This window comes from Lutjanus erythropterus, chromosome 2, assembly GCF_056507025.1.
Source record: "Lutjanus erythropterus isolate fLutEry1 chromosome 2, fLutEry1.hap2, whole genome shotgun sequence".
Classification (NCBI taxonomy): domain Eukaryota; kingdom Metazoa; phylum Chordata; class Actinopteri; order Lutjaniformes; family Lutjanidae; genus Lutjanus; species Lutjanus erythropterus.
The window spans coordinates 8,363,194-8,390,594 of NC_139318.1; the positions used below are offsets into that span (position 1 = coordinate 8,363,194).

Consider the following 27,401-nt stretch of genomic DNA (forward strand, 5'->3'; position numbering starts at 1 on the left):
AAGGGGAAAAGCATTGGAAAGTCTTTATGATTTATAATATTTCTCATCACTATTCCATAATCTACACTTATTTGATAAGTCGTTTCAGTCCTCAGGTAATTATCTAGGCCTGTACACCTACAGTGTTTCAAGATTGCATTGGACCAATAGAGAGATATGATGAGACAATGCTAAAATGATCATGGGAATATAAGACATGAATACCTTGTTAAGAAGAGGAGGAGACCCCTTGATATGAAGAGCAAACATTTCTATATTTATTTATTTATGCTTATGTCATTTTTTTCTTTACTTGGGTAGTGGCTTGTACTTATACAGAATTCCAGTTTGCAGTGCAATACCTTCTGGTCTTTTGAATTCACTGTGAGAAAACTGTATGTTTGAAGTGAATCTACTGTTTAAATGTAACCTCAAATTTAGATTCTATTTTCTTCACTGACAAAAAATCTACTGATATTCATCTTTTCCTGCCAAACTATTTTGGAATTCCAGATTTGAAAATATTAAATGGAAGTCAGTTTGGAATTTTAATAAAAATTAAACCAAAATACCAACAAAATCAAAGAAGTATAAAAAAAATATTTCAGAGACGATATTGACGTAAAGCCTGTGTTTTGCAGTGAAGAAACTAGGACTTTTGTCATTATTTTATGAATTCTCATGAATAAAATCATTTTGGTTAGATATAGAATCTTATCTAGTATTCATTTAGAAAAAAAAAGAAAGAAATTTTTAATGGCAAAAATTAAATTGTTTGTAAATAACAAAAAATTATTTTTTTTAAATTTGACATTATATTGGAAGACAACATGAAATGAAAAATAGTAAAACAGTGAAAATGATGAACCTTTGTAAAACCTTAAATCTTCATTCCTTTATTGATATTTGCATGGCTCCCCTAGGTATATAGGTTTTCTGCTTTGTTTTTTGTTTTGTTTTGATGTTAATATTTTAAAAATTGTACGGTTTGGAATGAAACAATAAATATTTATTTAAAAAAGAAGAAAAAGGAAAAGAACTGGCTGTGTTAAAGGTTATATGGGGATAAGACTGTACATAGAGTTGTGGAGGCTATACCTTGCACCTGCTACTCTTCATAACTTACTTTCACCGGCAGATGGCGGTAGATAAACGAGTATTTCTTGATGGCACAGCACCAGACATGTAGAGGTCACGTGGGGATAGAAATCTGAAGCCAGGGCTATCACAGTATCAATTACAGACTTTATAATATGCTGCTATCGATATTAAACTTTAACACATGTTCTCCTTCATTTCACTTCTTTCTTAATTTAGAATTAGCTGTTTTACAGAGACGCCTGTAGGCCCCCTTATTTCTGCTACCGTCCGGCCAACTAGTGTAAGGTTTAATTTCTTAATGTAAACAGGCACCTAATAAAATATTTTGAATTTAACAGGCATGTTTCAGGGGAATAATAGTTTTTGTTCTTTTACGGCATGTAAATAGGCAACCCTGTGAGGTTTTTTGTAGGTAGGTGCGTTTAGAAGCACGGGGTTGACCGTGCGGGCGGGGTTCTTCCTGTTGTCGATGATAAGCAGCGGAGTAGGTGGTTACTAGGCGGTGAACACGGTGACTGTGATCGAGTGCACCCAGAGTAGCAGGACAAGAAATGGTAAAAGACGTTTGGCGCGGTCGGTAGACGAGCTGCTGACAGCAGAGGGAGAGCAACCGAGGTCAGACCCGCGGTTCGGTTGCTTTCTAGTATTTTCTCTTTGAGACAGTACCGAGACATATTCGTACATTTATTATTAACAGAGAGTTGGTGCGGTTTTATTCGGGTTGTCCCTCATTCTCTCACCGGCCGTCTATCGAGGCTTGCCCAGCGCAGGCAGACGGAAATACGTTGAAAATGCCTCCCATCGAAAATGACACCGGGAAGAATGAGCTCAAAACTCGGATACAGCAGCTTATTGACTCCAACCAAGTGTTGGTGTTCAGTAAAAGCTACTGTCCATTTTGTGTCAAGGTAAGGTATTCATTCTGTCGAAGGGGCAGACATTGCATGTGCCGGTCGGAAACTTCCATCTTCTCCCGCGAAGTACACGGGCTTGGTCTAATTGCTGGTTTGTCCTTGTTGCGGTAATGCAGCCAGCGGCTCCGGTTAGTCACCGGCTGAATACTGACCACCGGCGGAGTGATACAATCCACACAGAACTACCAACATCGAGCAGTTTAACACAATTTAACTTGTGTTGACATGTGGTGGGGTTAATATCATTCAGTGATGTTTAGATGAGTCAGAAAAGTGTTAGCTGCTTCTCTGAATGGGGCCTCATTTCTTAGAAAAGTTAGTTACATAATTTATAGTTCACAGTTAACTTAACACCCAGCAGCTAAGTATATGACGCGCGGTTAATTCGACACATCCCGCTAACAAACCGGCACTTGCTTCTCTTGAAATTCACACTTTTATTATGTTTTTTTCTTTGTAGCTAAATACTGTCTTCCGCCAGTAAAAGTTACACACAGAGAATATTGGCTAACAAAAGCACTAACAGAATTATGTGTTTTCATTGAAACAAACCAATGGTTTGTGACTGATTTAAATGGATCTGGGCTAACAGAAACATGATTTTGTTATGTATTTGGGTTTTGTGTAATCAGCTAATATGTAACTGAGAAACTGACATACTATTTTTCACAATTGTTTCTTTGCAGGTGAAAGACTTGTTCAAAGAGCTGAAAGTGGAGTGTAATGTGGTGGAGTTGGATCTCATAGGTAAGATGGAGATGTTTTGTTCAGTTAGCAGTACAATGCTACATGCTGTGTTTCATTTGGTTATGTCTCATGAAATTTGTTTAAAAGTTCAATGGCAGGTGTCAGATATCAGAGTCAGGAATATTTTATTCGGGGTGGGGGGGGACTGGGTTTCAGTTGCCCCCATTCAAGAGTAGAGAAAAGAAAAAACAGAAATAAGAAGCATGTAAAGTGTGTGCTATGGCTGCACAGTATATGTATTTAATATTGACATTGTGATATGATAGATATCATGTTTTGTGATTATGTAGATCGTGATATGGCATAGTCAAGTGTTGTCTTCTTCTGGTTTTAAAGGCTGCATTACAGTAAAGGGATGCATTTTTTGAATTAACCAAACTATTCTACCTGTTCTGTTTGCCTTTACCTACTTGGTCATTATGTCCACATTACTAATTATTTACTATTAATCAAAATTCTCATTGTGTCAATATTTTGTGAAAGCAACAATAATCAACAGTCATTATTGTAAAAATATTGATAAATATTAATATTCGAATAGTATTTGATAAAAAATAGTGGGTTATTTGATTGCCCAGTCCTAATATGTGCATTATACTGCAATAATAAATGAAATAAATGTGTATAATATACTATATAACAAATATAAACAGTAATGCTATAGAATGGGGTCTATAAATAAGTGTGTTATAAAGATTAAGTTTAATATTATAATGAAGAAAATTATAAATATGTGTATTAATTGAAATGTATAATGGCAGTCTGGAGATACTGTTTTCTTGGAGAAGCAGGCTGAACCTAGATTTGTCAAAAAAAATTAAACCGATAATTTTGTCTTCTGTACAGTGTTTTTGATTTTCTTATGTTGAATATTAGGAGCATCTTAATGTTAATATTTACATTCTGTACATTAAAAAAAAAAAAAAAATTCTATACATTAAAAAAACTCTGGGGTTAAGTGCTACATTAGTAGCACTTTATTTTACCCCACCTATTAAACATATCTAAGCAGTACTGCTTATAACTACGTTCAAGTGTGCTATAAGCCATTATTACACATATGAATGTAAAATTCATTTGAGAATTGTCCTTTATGATATAGTAGAGATGTTGTGTTATCCCAGGCTCTTCACTTGCAACAACAGAAAACATGCTGAGTCACTCACTGAAGATATCTTGGCCTCGTGCCAGATCTCAGTAAACTCAACCTCTCTGTGCTCGGTGATCTCTGTCACAGTCTCGGCTGTATGTTAAAGGTAGTATAGTGCATTATGTTGGGGATTTATCAGTGAATGACAATGAACCTTAAGAGAATATGACATTTAAGTTTCAGTTAACAGCATTCAAATATTGTAATACACAAGTATTTCATCTATTAGTGTGTGACTTTGACCAACCTATTAGCATCAACATGTTTCCTACCACAACAACCTGTGCCTAAATAAATCAGTGGTAATATTAATCAAAGCAACAATGTGGTATTGTAGCAATAGTAAACATGGCTCAGAATGAACACCAACCAAATGTTGGTAAAATATGCAAGTGGCTGAGAGATTTGTCAATCACCTGACAAAAAAACTATGATAATCTAATGAGCAGCTTGTAAAATATAAACATTCAGTAGCCATTTGGCTGAGCATTAATTTTAAACCCTGCTAGTAAACTGACTGGTTAAACTGACTACATACAAAGCTTTGAAAAGTAGGTGACAATTTGTACACAGGCTCTGTTTGTACTTGTAGTACAGAAAGAAAGTAGAAACTTGGAGATTTGCTGATAAACAAAATGATGAGCTTGGTGTAAACATCCTGTGTCATACCATGCATCCCCTCTTATTTTTGCATATCATTTGTGTGTTATAAGTGACTCAGTAACATAAACAATACTTCAGGCAAAGATTCAAAACAAAGGCATAGTGCTGAGGTAGTACAAATCTTACTATATGAAAAGTAGATGAAGTGAAGGAATGGTTCATATTTAACAACCTTGTGAACTTGCACTTAAACAATATTTATTCTGTTCAGAGGATGGAACCAACTACCAGGAGATGTTGCTTGAGATGACTGGACAGAAAACTGTTCCCAATGTCTTCATCAACAAGACCCACCTTGGTGGCTGTGACAAAACAATGCAGGTGAGGAACAGATGTGTGTAAATAACTAACTATCTCAATGGTAGTTTATTTTTTTGTGGTTAAAATCTCAGTATATCTCGTCAATACATGACTGCCATGAAATGTTAGTCAAACGAGTGGGTGGTTCAGATGCCAGAAGCTGTGTACAAACAAGCCTGCTTGGCTCAAATGACATTTGAAACTCAGCCCACTAGTTGCTGATTTGCACAAAAATGACTTTATGAAGAGTCAATGTCTTCCCTCCCAACTACAGAAAAACAGAACATTTGTAGACCTTTATCACAGCAGACAAAGAATGAAAAGAAGGGGTGTAACAAAAATCTCTAGGTGTGTCTAGGTCATACTAATTAGCCGTGTATGTTCCTTGTGAATGAATACTAGAAACATGAGAAAAGGGCGACTGTGATAAAACCCTCTGTAGCAGCTACAATCTGTGCTGCTTGCAGCCACATGACCAGGCAAGCCTGTTTACATCGACTACATATGAAACAGCAGGCACAACACTCAGTCTCTATCAGCTTATAATCAGATAGCAGTATGTCATGTTCATGCTGTGGTAAACTAAAGTTTCAAGTGTTCACAGCTTGGAAGAGTCAACGGGGAAATTACATTAACTTTCTCTTTTGAATTCAGTCATGACAAGCTATTAACAGTATTAGCACCTAGAGAAACTTTACATTCTGTAACCTGAGGCTTCCCATAACGTAACATAAATGTTGGATATATGCTGTTTAAAAATTGATATTGCATGGCGACACACTGTCATTTTTTATGCTCTGCCTGGTCAGTGTGCTGAGTGCAGTTCAGTTGTGGGACAGACAACAATGGATAAGATGGCGGTAGTATAGATTTTCTTTCACTTTCAAATGTCAGTATGATTAAATTAACAGAAGAGCAAAAAGAGTGTACAAGAGCGGCACTACACAAGGTTCCACACCGCTGAGCAGCTCTCCAGAGTCAGCTGCATCCTTCAGTATAAAAACACAGCTACCAGTCAAAAGAAGTGCATATAACCTTGTAGTTTATGTACACCTGAAGTTATAAAAGGTGAAGATGTCATGAGCGAAGATGAACAATTTAATATTCCACTGCTCTGCCTGAACCAAAAAGGAACCATTTTAGCTCTTCGAATTTTTTTTAGCAAAGGACATCAAAAAACTTCACAAACATACTTTGGCTTTTGTAGAGTATTTTAACATAAGAATTCACATTAAATGCTTTGACATAATCTGTCAAATTGGTTACTATTATAGCCAGTATATCAGAATAATGCAAAAAATAAATTGCTCCACTGCTACTAAGTGGAAAAAAACAGGGGAAACAAAAGCAGAACCTGACAGTGGCTACACCCCATGCCCTCACTACACAATCAATGTACTTAAGATCTATATTGATCCAACATTGTGTTGATGTTTCTGTTAGGCTCACAAAGACGGCAGCCTGCAGCAACTACTAAGTGGAGAAAATGAGGCCTATGACTATGACCTGATTGTCATTGGAGGCGGATCTGGAGGCCTGGCCTGCTCAAAGGTAAAAGAATTAAGTGCAGCATGTTCAGTGTTACCTGTTGAAGCTTTATTGCAGTGGATGTTGCTCCGTTGTGAAATTCTGTGGTTTGCAGAGACTCAGAGTGAAACTTGAGCTAATGTTGTAATGCTGTAATCAGTAACCACGGTTATGTTTGAGCCATTAACGGTTTCCATTTGCATACAGACTTCAGACATGCATTAGCCAATGTTACTGTAACATTGCATAATTCTGTGATTTACTTTGTTAACAGGAAGCTGCTATGTTGGGGAAGAAGGTCATGGTACTGGACTTTGTTGTGCCCACACCAAAGGGAACCTCCTGGGGTATGACACTTCCACTACCTACTTATGTGTGATGCAGCATTTTCATGTGTTGTTAACGTCTTCTGCTGTGGTGTTTAGGTCTCGGTGGAACATGTGTGAACGTGGGCTGCATTCCCAAGAAGCTGATGCACCAGACAGCCTTGCTGAGCACGGCCATGCAGGACGCACGCAAGTTCGGCTGGGAGTTTGACGAGACAGGTGAGCGCTCAGAGCAGCGACCCAGGAGGTCACGGAGGGGGGACATCGGACCGCCTTGCCGTGGTAAATCAGAGGCGAGCCTTGTTTGAATCACTTGATGTCGTTCCACTGATTCCACTGATGTCTGTCTGTCTGTATGCAGTTAAACACAACTGGGAGACAATGAAGGAGGCAGTCAACAACTACATCGGCTCATTGAACTGGGGATACAGGGTGGCACTGAGAGACAAGAATGTCAACTATGTTAATGCCTACGCAGAGTTCATCGAACCACACAAAATCAAGGTAAATAATTGATATAAAGGAACCTTCAGTGTACTTGTACAGATCTTTAACTGGGATTGCTTTGTTCCAGTTTTAGGAGATTTAACAGACAGTATTTTCTTTTACGAACAACTATTTATATTCATAGAGAGTAAAGTCTTCCTTAGAGATGGAGACTAACAATGTCCCGGTCATCCTGGGGACAGTAGAAAATGTGTTTGGGATGAACATACATCTGACCTGGGATCACTTAGCAAATAAAATAAGCTTCGCATGCTGTTACTGTCATTTGCAAGCTATTAAGTGTGAGACCTACATAAAACACTCTGAAATGTTCCTGCATTTCTGGTCCATTTATCCCCAAAGTTCAATGGATGTGTTTTTTTTTATTAGTCATTAAATTGAAACAGACAAGCCAGCTGCTTGTTATTAGCTAGCCAACTTTAGCCAGGCACTACCCTGACTGTATGAGTGAGCTAAAGCACACATACGTTGTTAATTCCACAATATTTTGGTCCAGATGTTAAAATCAGAAAGGACGCAATAAACTCTCCATCGTCTTTGGATGCCCCCTGGTTTTTCCCTGGTAATTATATAAGGGAATAATTCTGTATTGTGAAACAATTCAATGTTAAAAGAGGAGAGATGATTAATTGTTAGCAGCCTGTGGTCAGCAGAGTCCTGTGGTTAATGGAGGTACTAGAGGTAACAGCCAATGGAGCTAAACACACAGTAGATGAGAGCTTCTGTTCAGAGGAATGAGAAGCATTAAACAGTGAGCTGCAGATTCATGTGACAATACAATTAAGTTTACAGCAACTAAATGTTCAGAAGTATTTCCAACAGAGTAGAGCTGGAGTTCCAAACATGTTACACCAGTGTTTACATTTTACTAAATTCATGTCAGAGATGACGGTAACCAGATACATTTACTCTAGTTCTGTACTGAAGTATAAAAATGGAGGTATTTGTACTTTAACAAAAAGCATATGTAGCTGTTGATTACAAAGTGCTGTACATAAACTAAATATAAAACAATAAAATAATTTTTTCTTCAACATTTAATGGTGTTTTATGTCACTAAAAAGTAACAAATTTGATTTTTTGGGGGGAATTGTTAACATTCAGTAAGGAACAGTTAATGTTGTTTTTCTGGACAGCAGTGAAAAAAGTTACTCTAGAGCCCTGCTCCCCTCCTCACTTGGTCAACTTGCCATACCAAAACTTGTTACTAATCTTGATAAGTTGTCTGCTTTGGAATCATGTCTAGCCTGCAGAGGCAACCTATGTTTTTTGTTTTTGTTTTTGTTTTTTTTTAGGCTTGGCTTAACATTTAGCCTTCATTTCCTCCAGCATTATTGTTGTTGGCTTTCATACTTGTGATCAGATCACTAGCTGCACCAAAAGCAAATACTCAGCTTAACAACTCAGTCAAAATTACATATTGCAGCGCTGTGTAACTTGTAGCACCTGTTTCAACAAGTTTGTTTTTTTTCTGACAGGCAACAAACAAACGAGGGAAGGAAACTTTTTACACAGCAGCTCAGTTTGTCTTAGCTACAGGCGAGAGGCCGCGCTATCTGGGCATCCCTGGAGACAAGGACTACTGCATCACCAGGTAAGAGCACAATGCCAGCTACATGGTGGCTCTAACGCCACCGTTCTGTCCTAATGCCATGCTGTGTTACTGGAAGCCCCACCTAGAGCTCATTTTTAGACCTAAAGGTGGGTTCAGCAGATGTCTGAGGACATACCGGTGTGTGTGTTTGATCTCTGAAAACACAACCACACCCTTTAATGATCTGGACTGTTGTATCCCCTGCAGGTGGCTTTGTCTCAGTGCATCCATTAATCTCCCAGCTGTCTAAATGTTGTGTAAGATTATCCTCAGGTGTCTCGGGCGATTATACTGCTGTTTTGGTAACCCACAAATGATCTCATGCTGCTCACTCAGTCTCATACAGCCTCAAACCAAAGGTTGTTGTGTGACATGTGACATAACCCCAGCCTGGGGCTGGTTAGTATTCTCTGCTTGCTGCTGTCGCTTAGGTTTTGTTCAAGCTGCCATCCCAAATCTCTTTTTTTGACCTAACCAGAATGATTTTAGAAAATCTGGACAGCAAAAAACACATGAAATGTGATTTTTTGCAAAATGGATCCAAGCCACACATGGAGGTGGTTTGAAATGCAGTTCCAATTGGATTAGTACAGATGCTTAATTTAATAAGAGCTGTCATCATATCAGATGTATGGAGTAATTTAAGCTCAAGGAAGGAAAAGCAGAACAGCCGAGTGCAGTCAAGCCATGCCAATCAAAAATGTCTCTAAATCTTGTCAGCATGGGGAACAAATAAAGATGAAGCAGCAGCAATATTGCAGAACTGAATCATGTTTGTGTTTCTTACCTCATGGGAGTAAAATATTTCTTTCACAGTTAGAGCATGTTATATATAGTTACTGATACTACATTGTTGCCACATCATGTAGATATGTTTGTGATGTCTGCACACACAAATCCGATCTGTCCATTTCCAAACAAAAGTGGGGACAAGCTGTCGTAAAGATATGATTTCAGTGAAACTGACATTTGAGAGGTTGTTTGTGGAATAGCACTGCAGCTCCTTGTTGTCTGATCTCATCTGTGTCTGTCTCTTTCTGTCCACCAGTGACGACCTCTTCTCATTGCCTTACTGTCCGGGAAAGACCCTGGTGATCGGGGCGTCGTACGTGGCTCTGGAATGCGGCGGTTTCCTTGCCGGCCTTGGTCTCGACGTCACCGTGATGGTCCGGTCCATCCTGCTGAGAGGCTTCGACCAGGACATGGCCAACCGTGCCGGAGAGCACATGGAGGAGCATGGTGTAAAGTTCCTCCGCAAATATGTCCCCATCAAGGTGAGTGTTAACTAGAGTGCTGTGTGTGTAAGTGAAAGTGCTGCTTCAACTAAAATGCTTTGTGCTGTGGAAATGGGCATCCCCTCAAACTAGAAGAACATGCTTCAAGTCAGATTATTTATTTATTTACTTATTTACTTTTTTGGACAATTTTAAGAAAGATTTTCATATTTAAGCAGTTTTGTCTTGCTTAAGAGACCATCCATTGGTAGTAAAGACAGAAGGTTATCAATAGACTTTGGTCTGTGCATTGTACAGCACCAGATTTATTGTCGTAGCATCTTGCATCATAAGTTTTACACACATTTGAGAGAACAAAGAGTTTTCCCCCTCTGACTTCCCTGCATCTGTGTGTGTCAGATAGAGGAGCTGGAAGCAGGCACTCCTGGCAGGCTGAAGGTGACAGCCAAGTCCACAGAAACCGATGAGATCATCGAGGGAGAGTACAACACTGTATGTACTGATCAGTTCATCCTTCCTTTTATGCTATCCCATCTCTTCCCTGAGTTAATATTTTAGAATATTGTGAAAGTTATTTGTTGTCTCTTTGTTGGGCAGTTTTGTTTGGAATCCTAAACTGTTCAATAATTAGCAAAAAAAGAAATGAAATAAATAATCATATGAATAAACTGTTGAAAATATTTAAATAAGAAATATTGAAGAAATTATTAATATGCAACTCTTAATTATGAAATGGTATTTCATCATTTTCGTTTCATGATTTTTTATGTTTTCATAATGCCACTTTGTATTTCATATCACCTCATGTCAGCAGATTTAGACAGTTAGCTACGTTTGTTCTGAATCAACCAATTAGAGGCTGCTGTTGCAGATAAACAGTACACAGGCACAATGACCAAGACTTTTTTAAGCCTTAACCTAAAAAGTCAGCATAAGTTAATCGCTTATTTGGGTAACTGGGTAGGCCTTGATTATTACTCAGCATCAAAATGAAGCACCAGTGTTAACATCATTAGCAAGCACTTGTTGGTAAGAGCGAACACAGAGAAATATCGCCTGCCTTTTTGCTCTTCAGAGTTGCATCTTTGTCTGCAGAACATCTTTAGAATTAAGACGCTAACATTAGCTGTTGTCGTTCACACCGTCTCCACTTTGATGCCGAATAATAAACCAAGCTCACAACCCCACCTAGCTAGTTAGGAGTCATGTGCAGCTAGTCAAGTTAAATAAATGAAAGGAGATGTTAGTGTTGGTGTCTGGGTACTGTATTTTTTAGCTGCGACCAGCAGCTCTATAGATCGGTCAGGCATCATTATCATGATAGTATTTTTCTAATATTTTGAAATAAAAATTTCTAATATAAAACAAAATAGTGCTGATATGATAAAAATAAGTGATGAAATGTTTAATATAAATGAGTTAATTTTTAAACATTCAGAAATTATTTTTCAGAGTTGTTAATCGATTTTGTGCAATTTAATTTATTTGCATGATTGACAATTTTATAATTATTTGCTTAATATTAAATGATTTGGTCCTCCATAAATTTGTTGGTTTAGGTCTTTTTTTTTAAATTATTATTATGTATACCAGGCCAGATAACATTTTTATGGAGTAAAAAAAAAAATCCAATGTCAATATGTTGGCTGCTATATGTTGTTTATGTATTACACGTGTCAAAATTACATCAAGGCACTGAAATGGTAAACTTTCACTATTATTTTTGAGAATTATAAATATAGATCAAAAAACACAACAAGAACAAGTTCAGTTAAGAAAAGGTGTCAAATACACATAAAATGTGTATTCTGATGTTCATCTGTCACACCAGGTTGATACCAAATAGCGTAAAAGCACTTATAATAAGTTTGAGCCAACTTAGACACACACATTTTGGATGAATGTTTCTTAATTCTTGTTTTTACTATGTGTGTATAGTCTCCAGCCAACGTATTTAGTCATGCATGTGTAAATTAGATACCTGCAGCTTCCTTGCCGGAATGACCTGAAGACTTCCTTTAAATTTTAACAGTCATCTCTTTGTTCATCAGGTGTTGATAGCAGTGGGCCGGGACGCATGCACAGACAAGATCGGCCTAGACAAGGCAGGGGTCAAAGTCAACCCCAAGTAAGTTTATTATCTCATTGTATTTTTTGTCCCTACATATATTGGTCTCATTAGATGGGGCGTCCTGTGCCTTTAAGACTCGTGGTACAGTCATGGTGATTCAGCAGTTATTGCCATCCCATGGCTCTCTGCAGGGGTGGTGTGCATGAGTGCATTGGGGGATTTGGTTGAGAGAGAGGAGGGGTGTCTTGTTAGCAGCATAAGAAAGCCCCAGTACAGTGTAACAGCAGTATAAAGTAAATGATCTGAATGTAAGAGCTTTTCATGATGGTATCGTTGTGTTACATTGTCTCCTCTTGTTGGATTAGACTCATTCTGGGTTGATGTCTGTCATTAGTGCAATTCCTGTTGTCCCTTCTTTCTGCCTATGTATGATGCCAGAGCTGAAGTTAGAAAACTAGACTTAAAGTTAACAGTCTCTTAAAGTGTCTTGAAACTGATTACGTATTTCAATCTTACACACATAGAAAATGCCTTTCTTTGAGGATGTTGTCTTTCTACTATTTTGTGAATGACTGAATGGTTCAGCCTGTGAAGGGATTAAGACAGCATGAGGGTTAGGCTTAAAAGAACACTCGGTGAGTCATATGCCCCAGTCTTATGACCTAAGTAGTATTCAGATGAAGCCGGCACAGAGTCAGAAGGCCACTGGGTTCAGGGGCCATCAGCAGGTTTGCTTGTTCTGCTGCTGTACAGTAGAATATAATGTGGCTTATAAATACTACTACAGCTGTGTTTCTGCATTCTACACATGACCTTAGACCCACTTAATTTGACTTCTGCCATGTGATGAATTGATGCACTTTGGCTATATTTCTAGAGGTGTTGTGTTGTGGACAGACATGTAGCTTACCTAAAGATATCCACGATATTTAGAATAGATTGGAATAAAGTGTGTGTGAGAGTGTGAGATGTAAGAGATTGCACGATATGGGGAGAAGTGAGCAGATTAAAGTAGTTTGTGGGAGAACACTAAAATAAGGTAAATAATTAGAATTAAAATGGTGAAATATGGCTGCACAATTAAATATTAAGTATTTCAATAAATTAAATATGGCTTTCTGCAATTTTCAAATTGCAGGAAGTATTTGTCAAAGGCAAAATGTGTCAACTCATTTAAAATGAATTAATGAATGTAATAAGGCAGAAATGTCCTGTCCTACACATCAGATTCTACAGACATCTTATGTCTTAGACAGACAAAACCTCTTCTTTTGGTACATAGTCCTGCAAAAAAAAAAATCACACCATAATCATTTTTAACTTGTTTTTAAATCAAAATAAGAATAATTATGTTAAAATTGTCATTATCTCTAATATTGCAAATCATATTGCAGTTGCAGTATCAGTAAAATAATTGCAATGAGATATTTTTTTCAACATCACCCCGCCCTATGGTGAAACAAGAAGTAAATGTTGAAATATCCAATTACTCATTTGGTGAGAAACAATGGCACTCAGAGCTGCATGTAATATTAGAACAAAATGATGATTATTTAGTTTCTCAATCAAGGTTTAGTTACAGCACTGGACTACTGCAAGATGAAAAGCACTGGATTAACACTACTGACTATTGATGAAATAATGAATTTAAAATGTTTGGCAAACAGGGTTTATCTCTCAGTAAATAACCATATAATATATTATATATATAATATATTCCTCACTGTTCTCTCTGTTTCCTCCAGGAATGGAAAGATTCCAGTGAACGATGAAGAGCAGACCAACGTGCCCCACATCTACGCCATCGGAGACATTCTGGAAGGCAAGTGGGAGCTGACACCTGTGGCCATCCAGGCTGGCAAGCTGCTGGCACGACGCCTGTACAGGGGCTCAAAAGTCAAGGTACGCTGGCATTAAGAGACACTGTAGACCTGCAGTTTCTGATTTCCTGTTAACTTGTCAGGTTGTACAGGGTTTATATACAAGATTACATATGACACATGAGCACAATGATACGTTACATAAACAGCAAAACACACAATGTGGCCATTAAGTGATAAAATGTATATAGATAATAAAAAAGAAGTGATGCATCAAAATAGAGAATTGAATTGTTGCATCCTGAATGGAACTGTAAACAGGTTTTGTCCCATTCAAAAATAACTGGCTGCATATTGTGAGACAGCAAAAGGGTTCATGTAACCATCAGGAATGAATTGTCTGTCTGTGCAGTGTGACTACATCAACGTTCCCACCACTGTCTTCACCCCACTGGAGTACGGAGCCTGTGGTCTGTCAGAGGAGAGAGCCACTGAGCTCTACGGGCAGGAAAACATCGAGGTAACACACACACACACACACACACACACACACACACACACACACACACACACACACACACACACACACAGTCACCTGAATAATTTATGAACTATCTGGTTCACCTGACTGCAAACCGTATTGACAGGCTGGAGTAAAGTGTGGTTAGTGTATGAAGATGTGTAATACACAAATAGACTGAAACAACTTGTAGAATTTCTTCTTAATTTAAAACTTTTCACTTGTCTCTAAATTCTGTACATAACTGACTCAGTTGCTCAGCTGTTATGCTTTCATGCAAGCTGAGGTGTGTTCAGTGGTGGAGCATGTATTCAAATCTTTAACTGAAACCTACTAAAGGGAGTTTTTAACTAGTTTTGAAACGGTCTCAGTTTAATACTGATGCCTCTATGTGAGCTATGGAAGAAGACGAGATCATCAGTGAGAAGATCAGCTATTCCTGTGTAGTTACTTTTAATGCCTGCCACATGTCAGATTAAATAACCCTGTTATTACATTTTCTCATGCAAAGTTATAGTGAGCTGTACGTTAGTTAAAAAGAAGTAGGAGGACATTATTGTTTAGGTAATTCTATTCTTGACATTGTATTTTGTTGTTGAATGTTGGAAACACTACCACTTTTGTCAATAGGGGTGTCCAAAATCAACAAAATATGAAAGTTCTTTGTAGCAGCTTCAATTAAAAGCAGGATTTTACTGTAATAGTTGGTTGAGGTTTAACCAGTTAGACCAATTGTAGAACTCATCATGTCAGATTAGTTTTTGTCTGGTGTCCTCCAGTTGCTGCTTGCAACCTGCACGTGTCTGTTAAAATTTCATGATCTTCACTTCTGCTTGTGTGTGCAGGTTGGTTTGTGTGTAAGACATAAAATACAATAGGGTATTGTTATATAATTTTTCAGTAATATGAGCTCCTCAGTACACCCAGACACACTGTGACTGCAGATTTTGTTGAACAACAACTTCTTTGTTTTTTATGTTTATGGTTCAGTAGAAATCTATTTTATTTTATTGTATGTGTCATAAGTAATAATTTAAACACCTGCCTCCCTAAGTATAAATAATAATTAATGTTATTCTTTACTTATATAATGCGTCTTGTTGCTGTTGACTCTGTAATAGAGCATCACTGTGTTTCTGGTGTGTGTGTTCAGGTGTTCCACAGTCTGTTCTGGCCTCTGGAGTTCACTGTGCCCGGCAGAGACAACAACAAATGCTACGCCAAGCTCATCTGCAATAAACTGGACAACGTAAGAAGATATCTGCTTTTGTACTGTTCACAAATTCACTCTGAGTCCAAAGCAACCAGCAGCTTGTCCCTTTGTTGTGTCACATAAATGATTGTTGTTACTGTCGTACTGTAGGATCGAGTCATCGGGTTCCACTATCTGGGTCCAAATGCTGGAGAGGTGACGCAGGGCTTCGGTGCAGCCATGAAATGTGGCGCCACCAAGGAGCAGCTGGACGGCACCATCGGCATCCACCCAACCTGTGCTGAGGTAAGAAGTCCGCTCTGTCATTAGATGCTAGAATTTAACCATTTTTTTCATCTTTTTAGTGGTCTGAAGTCTGGTTTGATTCACTCACGCTTTTGTCAAATTCTAGCTCAGGCAATCAAATTATGTTAGATGACATTCAACTTTATTGTCAGTGCGTTGAGCCGGCCTACAGGCACAACGCTGATGAATTGCAGTTATCATCTAATCAAATAATGTTTAATGCTGTGGTGTGGAGTTGAGCAGCCTCAGGGAAGAAACTCAAAGTCACACTGAATTCTTGAAATTTTACCGACTAAAACAGTTGCCTTTTAGATAAATGTAACATTTTCAGTGACAGTTTACTGTGAAACTTGAGCATTTTTTCCCTTAAAACACAAACTTGTAGTTTGTAAAAAGTAAAAGTGTCCTCACATTTCCAAACAGGTTATTGCACTCTAAAACTCTTTGCAGTCTCATTACACAAATTATGAGCCAAGTTTTCCTGTTTTTTTGTCTTTTTTTTGTCATTTAGAACCACTGGTCAGCAGATGTCTGAATTTACTCTGAGTGTTTACACACACATCAGTAGTCTGGTTATTATTGAATTCTTGGTGTAGGACTGGGTATCGTTAGGATTTTATTGATATAATGTCATTACAATACTGCTCATCAATACTCTTATCAGTGCTACTTTCCATAAATTAATGCACAAAATAAAGACATAACATGAATCAACCCAACAGTCTTAACTTAATAACTGGGGTTAAAGGGACACATCTTTCTTTTGGCATGTAGTACTCTTTATCCATCTAGATTTATTTTTAACTTGAGTTGTGGAGTTTTAGAGATATCAGCGGTAGAGATGTCTTCCTTCTAGCCATTATAATGGAACTAAATGACACTGGTGGTGCTGAAAGTGCCAAAAAAAATACATTGGAAAAATTCTGAACCAGTGTGTCTTTCCAAAAATCATGACCTGGTTTCTAGTAGAAAGAAAGTAATTCTGGTAGATTCTACTACAGAAAGAAAGTAGTTCCTACATGAAAGTGCTTGTAAAACGGTCTGGTTATCTTGAGTAAACAGGTCTAAATCTTGTGCTTTGAGCACCGCAAGCTGACTGGCATTTAGTTCCATTATATTAGAGAGGAGGCAGACATCTTTACGGGTGATACTTGTCCTGGTTTCTGAATGTTGCTACAGAACATTGTAGCTGAGATGACAAGTCAAATCACACCTGCAGGCAAGTGATCTGAACCCTGGAGTTAGATTCGTGTACAGGGAGATTAATCATCAGGCTAATTATGTTCCATAAATATCATAGATCCGGATCAGGATAAGATGTAAAACTTGGATACCAGTGTGCACGTAAATTCACTCTGAGTGTTGTTATGTAAACATGGCCCTTAGTTCAGATTATAACCTGGGGGTAGGGTCGCTAACCTTTTACACTTATACCTTACTTGCATCAGACTGATGTAAGAGAGGTGGTTTTCACGGCATGTTGAAAGTGTTATGTTGACTAGACATGACCAAATGGAAATGACCAAATACTGTACAGTGAAATACTTGTTAACACTTAAAGGGCACAACAGACCTGCTGAGCTCAGAGCTGTGCATGTCTCTAGAGATCCTGTCTGTATTTTGAAGGTTTAATGATTTGCACTTCCCACCTGTGACATGGTGAGAACAAAAGATCTAATTCAGTGTGCACTTTGATCGGCTTCACTAAGGTCATGAACCTTTGCTTCCAGCTGAAAGATTTGCTACTCCCTTGTTTTACTCATTTTCAGCCTAATTCTGTGTGAATGATCTCTCTGTGCCAGACACAGATCTGATCAGGACACATAAAACAGAGCAGCTGCAGGCAGCAGCTTAAAGTATTAACAATGTCTGTTTTTAAAGGCCCCACTTTCTTTTTATCATGTTATGGAAGAGCCTTTTAATCATGTTTAGTTTTTTGCTGATCTTAAGATGAATGAATAGATTTACTCTTTTTTTTTTTCTGTCTACCATCATACATGCTGGTGCATTAATTAGCTTAATTAATTAAAGACCTCAGAATTACACATTCATTATGTTAATGTAGTGTGGTGATAATTGCAGCACATTAAGCTCCTCAATTGCCTCTTGCTTGATGTTTTGCATTACTTGAATTTCCATTTTGTGACAAAGTCTGGCCACATATCTTCATTTTACATTAGCGTCTATATCCAGGTTTCATGTTCTTTTATGGATATATAGTTTTAAATGCCAGCCCACAATGTTTACTCTGAAAATGCCTCATTTTGGCCAATGATTCTTGTGTTTTTTAAATGTTAAATTCCAGTTAGCCTGAAGAAAATGTTCAGTGTTGTTCTCCTGAAACTTGCAGAAAGCCTGTAAACACTGCATAATAAACAGGGTGGCTACATGTCCTTAACAAGTATTAAACAGTCATGAATTCTGTTGGGGAAGGTCTTAAATATTTTATTATTTATTATGCTGTAAGCATGGTCTAAAATCCACTACAAGCTCAAAATTTATGTACACTGTGTTTGCGAACTTTGTCCCCTGGTGACCACCATAGCTTCTGTCTGGATGGCGTGGAGGAGCTGACTAGTTAGCTAACCTGCAAAGGCTCCAGTGCTTCTGTTTAGCCAATTGATCTCCAGTGTTTCACAGCAGGTCTTATTTGTGTCACTGCACCAGCCAACTTGAACTGGTGATTTGGGTTACACAGTCTCACACATTCTCAATTCAAAATGTAAAAACGAGGGATAGGGCTTCTACTGACTGTTTTTTTTTATTGTTGATTAATCTATTGATTGTTTTCTCAATTCATCGATTTGTTTTTTGATCTGCAAACATGGTGAATAATGTTGATCTGTGTTTCCCAAAGCCCAAGAAATGTGTCACAGCCCAAAAATTCAGTTTTCTATTATAGACAAGGAAAGAAACCAGAAAATATTAACATTTAAAAAACTGAAATTAGAGAAGTTGGACTTTTTCTTACAAGATTACTCAAACAGATTAATCAATTATTAAAACCCTTTGCAATTAATTAAAATGTTATCAAATAGGGTGTGTATCTCACTGACTGAGACTGATTTGATATGTATCTCGATACATGTTCAACGATACAATATGTCTTATAAATCTTTAAATGGTCAACGATTCGGTTCAATACAACTCAGCTCTGTCACGATACGATACAATACGATACAAGACAATGCAATGTGTCAGTCTTTACATTTTGATTCAAGTAATGCTACATTTGTAGAGTGCTGTTAGTTGCCATAAAAAATCCTGATAGTTTTACTAAATATAGTAACAGTAGAGACAGAGAGAAGGAGACATTACAGTGATGTTTATATCTTATTATGAGTCTCATGTGTAAATGAGATCCTGTAGCCTAAATGAATGACTAAAATATTAGTATTTTACAGTAAGATGATGTGCTGCTCAATGTGCTGAAATGTGCTGTTTCATATGAAGAGTGCTGATGGTTTTGATTAGTGTGGAGGAACAGTGATGCTCTTGTGTTACCTGCTCTCACAGTGACATGACGTCTCTGTGGTCAGACTCTGCTCTGCTGTCTGACACGTTTTGCATAAATGATCTGCAGCAGCGTTTCTCATCTTTCTTATAAAACCCAAAACTTATTGTACACTTGCATGTTATGGAAGTTTAGTGGTGTCGCTGTGCCAAAAATGAAATGTATGCACGTCCTAATGAGATGTATCGATACGCTAGTGCTGCATCGATTTGTTTCCGATTCATGTTCAGCTTTTTACCGATACAGGCCGTCTGAACCGATGCACTCGTATCTTGCACATTAGTCTCATGCATCGGATTAACGTGATCAATATCATTAAGGCCAAATGTCTGTTTTGTATTTGCAAATATATTCAGTTTACTGTCAGAGAGGAGTAAAGAAACTAGAATGTTCACATTTAAGAAGCTGAAATTAGATGATTTAATTGATTATCACAATGCTACAGTCATTGCACTTCTAGACAATAGCTGTATTTACTCAGAAGAGTGTGCCTATATTTTCACATTTGATGTTTAGTTTTATTGTAAGATTGGCCTTAAATTTAATTCAACTGTGGCATTAAAAATTCTTGCATTTAACATGATGATGCATGTAGACACTAAAGAAAAAAGTTCCACTGCCTGACATGTGTTTTCCTCTCATTCCTGCAGATCTTTACCACTCTGGATGTGACCAAGAGCTCCGGTGGAGACATCACCCAGGCCGGCTGCTGAGGTTAAACCCTGCTCGTTTAGCGGGCTGCTCTCATGTTAGACTCTCCTACCATCCCGTCTCGTCTCAGCTCCCAGTCTGCCTTTAAAGCTCAGGCTCGCCTCCAGCCGCTCAGTTCTACAGGGCAGTTGTTTCTCAGGACAAACCGAACACCGCGGCCGGCATCTGAGTCAATGAAAGCACTTGTTTTGGGCTCGCTGGGAGCTAAGAGGTGATGGACAGAAGCCAGAGCATCTGTCTCTGGCTGCGGTGGTCTGATATGAGGGCAGCCTGCTGAACAGCGGGGTTACTCTGCTGGTATTTTTACTGGGCTCCACCAGTGTGTCCTTCTCAGAGGAGCCACCAGCACACACTGCCGCTGAGTGTGTGTTTGGGGCTGTTTGTGACGTCTTCGCCCTTAACCTGAAATACTGAGGTGGGCGAGGATTGATGTCCCTCTGCTGAAGCTCCTGATGGTGTCCCTAATCCTTCGTCCAACCCCCAACTTCAAACACTTCTCATTCACCCACTGTGTATGGATGACACAGATAAAATTGACTAATTTAAATTGGCGCACATGCAGGGTTTGAATGGATGCATGGCTCTAAACTCTGAATTTATTATTTAATCTGGTGCGTGTGTGTATTATATGTCATCATGTCTCTTCTGTTGAGCCTTCTTCATTCCACACATTCCTCTTACCAGGTCTTTACAATGAAACTGAGGTGTATACACATTTCTGTCGATATTAGTCCTTGCTGTGTGGAGGCACCAGGGGTTTCTGCCTTTATCTCTACCAAAGCATTTATCTAAACCAGTGTGCAGAGAGATCAAGAGCCGACAAAAAAAAATGTACCCACACCGTTCAAACCTTGATGTGCTGCGACACTTATCAGATAGTACTGAATGGAAAATACAAGCTGAATTGTACTGGATGTTGTCTTAAAAAAAAACACAAAGTTTTTACTCATTTAATTTAATGCTTGTTTGTTGCATCTTGCTGTTTGCCTCTGCATTATGTGTATGTAAAAGATATATTCGATCTGCTAGAGGACAGTATTCTGGCTGCTGTTGGTCTCCTGTAAAAACGACTTGTTTATTGGTGTCAAACCACTGTAGAGTTCTTCTCTTTCAAGATTTAATAAAGGATGAATTCACCATCAGTCGTGTCAGAGTTTTTCACTTTCTGTTTGACCTGTAGACATAAACTCCTTTGCTGTCTTAAAGTTTCTGCAGGAATTGTTCACTGCTTCTCTGGAATAAAAACTTGACTGATGAATATACCTTCCAATATTTTTTTACTGATTTAAATGACAGCCCTAAATTGGAAATGGCCAGTGTAATATATGGACTGTTCTCCTAGTGCAACTAGTTTTAGTCATAAATTCAGTTTAATTACAAAGGTCATCTTGTGTTTATAATTAGAAACAATGTTGATAGTAGGTTTTATTACACAGCTTTAATTTCAGAATTACAACACCCAATAAAAACTGCATGCATCCGTTTAACAGTTGCACAAAATTAATAACTTTGATAGTGAGATTTTTAGTCAAGACATTTCATTCTCAACCTCTGGTGCAGTAGTAAGACAAGTTTTTAATATATCAGAATCAGATTCATTGCCATGTAGGTTTACCCATATGAGCATTTATCCCAGCCTCCTCCGGGTGAGCAAGAAAAGGGTCTCAGACAGCCGAAAATTTCCTGATTGAGTTAATCCCCGACATTAAAGATTGTTGTACAGCTGTAAGGAAGACAAAGATGGCGAGGCCAGCTTCTAGTTTCAGGGGTGTGTTATAGGCCTTCGAGTTCCCGTTAAAATATTTTGGACCAGAATCCAGTTAGTGAAGGGCAAAACCAGAGGACGATGAGACAATGTGCGTTCTGACACTTTGCACCTATCACACAGTGGCAAGACAGAGGTGTTAAACTTCTGCAACCTGGATTTAGAATAATGGTGGTGGTGACAGTGGAGAACTTTAAACTGGATCAACTGGTGTCTACTGTTTATGGAACAGGAAATGTATCTTACCTTCAGGAGTGTCATGGCCTTAAACCTGCTTCCAAGCCTCTACAGTCTTCATAGTGGAAACACAACCATCAAACAAACAAACTTAGAGTTGAGATGTCTGGAGTCAGGAGGGTTCTTAGAAATGTCAAAACTGTATGTTCTGTCGGGATGGTTTCAAAATTTTGAATCTTGGCATGGACATAATGTCTTATTTAGAGGTAACGAAAATAAGGGCCATATAACATACGGGCATATGTATTATAATATACAGTATATCTTTTGAATAGTACATATAATTATTTTATTTTTTAATTCATTTTTTAGCGTTTTGCTGAGGCCTCCTGGTGCCGCCTGGTGGACCCCAAAGGGGCCATGCCCCCTACTTTGAAGCTGATTAACTAGGCTTGGATGTGTTCCTGCAGGCTACTGACACTCTTTAGTCAAAGTGAAGATGTAATGTATTTGACAGCAGCTGGCTGTGTGATTCACTTACTTCAGCAGCACCGTCATGATGAGTAAAGATGTTTCTTAGAGAAAGACAAAAGACTGCAAAGAACAGAAAGAGCTGATGTTGTCGGTCTTGTCTAACTGGCAGTGAGTCTGACGGACAACTTGTGACAACACTGATGTACTGAAAAGAGATTTTAAATTAGAATGGAAGTGTCATTGGAAAAATGTCATTGTGAAATAAAGCGGACAATTTGAACATTTCTTTAATGAATGAACAATCTTACTGTTTTTATGATCAATTTTTTATTTATTCACCATTTTTGAAAAAACAACATACACTGCCTGGGCAAAAAAAAAGTCACACACTCTAATATTTCATTGGACTGTCTTTAGCTTTGATTACAACACAAATTCACCATGGCATTGTTTCGATAAGCTTATGCAGTGACACAACATTTATTTCTGTCCAGAGTTGCATTAATTTTTCATTAAGATCTTGTATTGATGATGGGAGAGTCAGACCGCTGTGTAAAGTCTTCTCCAGCACATCCTTAAGATTCTGATGGGGTTCAGGTCTGGACTCTGTAAGAAAATCCATGTGTGAAAATGATGTCTCATGTTCCCTGAATCACTCTTTCACTATTTGAGCCCCATGAATCCTGGCACTGCCATCTTGGAACATGTCTGTGTCATCAGGGAAGAAAAAATCCATTGATGTAAAAACCTGTTCATTCAGTATATTCAGGTAGTGAGCTGACCTCAGTTTTTGGGCTCATAATGTTTCTGAACCTCGACCTGAGCAACTGAAGCAACCCCAGATCATAACTCTGCTCCCACAGGTTTGTACAGTAGGCACTAGGCATGATGGGAGGAACACTTCATCTACCTCTCTTCTTACCCTGATGCCCCCATCACTCTGGAACAGGGTAAATCTGGACTCATCAGACCACATGACCTTTTTCCATCACTCCACAGTCCAATCTTTATGCTCCCTAACAAACTGAAGCCTTTTTTTCTGATGATCCTCACTGATAAGTGGTTTTCTTAAGACTACACAACTGTTTAGTCCCAATCGCTTGACTTCTGTTCACATTGTTTGTGTGGAAATGTTCTTACTTTCACTATTAAACACGGACCTGAGTTCTACTGTTGATTTTTTATGAGCTGATTTCACCAAACATGTTATCTCTGGACCACATTTCCTCCTTGAAGATGATGGTTCTCCACTATCCTTCCAGGTTTTAATAATGTGTTGGACAGTTCTTAACTCAGTTTTAGTAGTTTCATCAATCTCCTTAGTTGTTTTCTTTGTTTGATGCAGGACAATAATTTGACTCTTCTGAAACAGAGTAACATCTTTTCCACAACCACAGGATATGTCTTCTGACATGGTTGTTTAAGAAATGAGAAGCTCCTCCTTTTTTTGCTGTGATAAATCCAGGTGGATTTTTTTTGGTCAGGCAGTGTATAATAATAAACAATTAACAAGCCACAGAGGTAGTGCAAAATGACAACATAACAAAAACAAACAAAAATGAAGAAAAAAAGAAAGAAAAGAAGCCCTCTCTCCCTCCTGAGTTTTGAATAATTACTTCTTACTTACTCACATTTTTATGTCATACTGTGTTACTTATCTCATTCAGAACACTTCACAGTGGGGTTCATAGTCATAGATCTGCCATCACGTCTCACCTGCAGCCCAGCTCAAACAACAGACACGAGGCGGATGGATATTTAGAGAGCTGCTCTCACACAGGTACAGTGGATCAAAATCATGCAGCCTATTCACGTCACTGAATACATCAGAGAGCTGTGGGGGGATAATAGCCTCCTCTCCTCTGGGTGTGTGCGCTTCTGTGGGACCATTCAGCCCCCACAAGTGGCGGTCTTGATCAATAGCACCTGGGCTGGTGTGAAGCCTTTGTTTGGCTCCACCAGCTCACATCTGAGAACGCTGTCACCTGCACATGCTGCCATGGCAACTCAGCCTTTGATGAGTTTTTTTTTTTTTTATTTGGGACAATCTATCAGTGATTGGAGCTAATTGATTCACTGGTGTTTGTTGTTCACACAGAAACATTTGTGAGGCCGTGCTCAGGGGTTCAAAGCTGAAAGCTGCTACCTCTTTAATACCTGTTCAGCTCGCTTTATGTTTAGTTTGTTTACATCCTCACACAACCAAAGGAATGAGGAAGGACACGTTAGACAACCAGGTCTCAGTTGGCCAACCGATCCGGATAGACGCCTGTGAAGTAAACCCGCCTCAGTCTGCAGTGAGGAGTCGATCATCCACTGAATTTATTTCATTTCAATAAAAATAGAACAGAATAGATATTTTTTCCACTGTGGTGTAATCAAAAATAACACATGACACAAGATCTGACTGATGGCCTTCATGTATCAGAGGAGTATTCATCTATTTGTGGTCGTTTTGTATCCTGTTAAACAACATAATTAAACAACTGTCTTCAGTGATGGTTGGCATCTCTCCATGGTTCTCTGTTGTTGTTTTGCAATTCTGTCTCTTGAACTTTGTTTTTTTGTCGCTTTGTGGTTGTTTTGTGTCTCTTAATGTTCATATTGCATCTCTTTGTAGTCATTATGGGGTCATTTTGAATCTCTTTGTAGTTTTTGTGTCTCTTTGTGGTTGTTTCTGTTTTCTTTTCTCTTACTTGTCATTTTGAATCTCTTTGTAGTCACTTTGTGTTTCTGCAGTCTTTTTGCATCTCTTTGTCATTTGTCAGTTGCTTCATGTCTCTTTGGTTATTTTTTGTCTCTGTTGTTTTGAATATCTTGCTTTTCTTTGCTGTCATTGTCATTTTGCATCTCATTGTTTTTTTTTTGTTTTGTTTTTTTTTTTACATCTTTTTGTAGTTGTTTTGCATCTCTTTGTGATCATTTTGTGTCTCTTTCCAGTCATTTTCTGTCTCTTTGTGGTTGTTTTACATTTCTTTATAGTCATTTTGTGTCTCTTTGTAGTTGTTTTGTGTCTCTGCAGTCTTTTTGCATCTCTTTGTCATTTGTCAGTTGCTTCATGTCTCTTTTTGGTCTGTTTTTGTCATGTTGTTTTGAATCTCTGTAGTTTTTTGTGTCTCTTTGTGGTTATTCTTGTTTTCTATCTCTTAGTGGTCATTTTGCATCTCTTTGTAGTTGTCTTGCTTTTCTTTTTATAGTTGTTTCACGTCTCTTTGCAGTCGTTTTATGTCTCTTTGTGATCGCTTCACATCACATTTGGGTCATTTTTTGTCTCTTTATGTTTGTTTTGTGTCTCTTTGTGGTTGTTTTGTATTTCTTTGTAGTCATTTTGTGTCTCTTTGTGGTTGTTTTGTATTTCTTTGTAGTCATTTTGTGTCTCTTTGTGGTTGCTTCATGTCTCTTTTTTTGTTTCTTTGTCCTGTGGTCCAGTTAAATCCTTTTTTACTTTATTTCTGGGAAAATAGATAGATTTAAATTTATCATCCCAGAGGGAGATTTAATTTGCAACCCAACATATAAACACACAGACACACACAACAAAGGATCATACAGGTGTAGTATGGACAACACATAAAACCTTCATGTACTTAAGTGTTGACTGAGGGCGTGATCGGTTATTGCAGGTATGTGATGGTCCTGTGGTTCATGTGAAAGCAGTGTGTGTCTGTGTGTGTTGCTGATAGGTTTTTTGTTGTTGTTGGATGATATAACTCATCCTGTGCAGCAGGATGAGTTATATCTTGCAACAACCAACCAGCTACTGTTGCAAAAGCTAAATCTTTTTTTGCTCAACCACCCTCTAATAAGGAAGTGACATTTGCGACAGCTGATGTTGGAACTAAAGCAGATAAAACCACAGTCAACTTCATTCTGGCCTCTTCCTCCGTCATGTAACTGAAGTCTCTTCCCTTCCCCGCTTTTTGCTGATATTATCTGCCTTTAGAAGACTAAGAACGTTGTAATTACATTTTAAACTGACCCTCATTTGAAAGAGTGAGCAGTTTCCTTTGTGAACAATGATGCAGTTCAGGGTAAAGTGTCCTGGACAGACTGGAATTTGCCAGAAGGAAACTTAAGCCATCACCTACTCTACAGAACGTAATCACAGAGAAGTCAAAAGTCATCCCTGTCTCACCGTGACTTGCGAGTTTTACAACACGCTCCTTATCATCTCCGGCCAGCACAAGCTGCTGGTGAAACCACGCTTATGTAATCAAATCTCACATGGAGGTTTTACAACTGTGGACATAAAAATTCCTTTGTTTTGTGCTCACTGGAAATGATTCATTCATGTAAAATAAAATGAGCTCAAGTCAGTGTGTGAGTTCCAAATATATGACTTTATTATATGAGGTCATTGATTAATAAGGCATGAACTTACCTGGAACTGAATCATGCCAGCAGTTGTGGTTTTAGCTGGGAGTGTCTCTGTCCTAATTTCCTGTATGAATCAGCAAAGTCTATGACACTGCCGCAGACATACAGTATGAGCCGAAAGTTTGGACACATCATGTTTTTTTTCATATTTTTTCTTCATTTTCACAAGAAATGGTTCAGATGTTCACATTCATCAGTGCACAAAGCTGTCATCAAAGCAAAAGGCAGCTTCTGAAGGCATGCCAGAAACATTTTGGGAGCCACTGATGCAGAAAAATTATAAAAAATAAAGAAAATAAAATTGATAAATTAATAAAATTAAAATACACCTTTTAAACCATAATTCTTAAAAGGATACAGAGTTGACATGTTACAGTTGAGACACATCTGGTAACAGTATTATTTAGTGAATTTGTCGAAAAATAGAAAGT

The 27,401-nt window shown here is 38.2% G+C and overlaps 1 protein-coding gene across 2 annotated transcripts; it reads left to right on the forward strand.

Moving 5' to 3' along the window:
• The first annotated feature begins 1,577 nt into the window (after positions 1-1,577).
• Positions 1,578-21,319, forward strand: txnrd3 (thioredoxin reductase 3). Of its 2 annotated transcripts, none has more exons than XM_084727309.1 (16): positions 1,578-1,988; positions 2,681-2,741; positions 4,766-4,875; positions 6,298-6,405; positions 6,656-6,728; positions 6,807-6,989; positions 7,069-7,211; positions 8,693-8,808; positions 9,857-10,082; positions 10,443-10,535; positions 12,095-12,171; positions 13,860-14,016; positions 14,347-14,454; positions 15,608-15,703; positions 15,818-15,952; positions 20,117-21,319. In XM_084727309.1, the coding sequence occupies exons 1-16, from the start codon at positions 1,872-1,874 to the stop codon at positions 20,183-20,185; spliced, it is 1,872 nt and encodes a 623-aa protein (XP_084583435.1). In that variant the 5' UTR covers positions 1,578-1,871; the 3' UTR covers positions 20,186-21,319. The 2 variants fall into 2 exon arrangements, with proteins under 2 accessions (XP_084583435.1, XP_084583443.1); XM_084727317.1 differs by having other exon boundaries at positions 1,581-1,988; positions 6,807-6,926.
• Positions 21,320-27,401: the final 6,082 nt, after the last annotated feature.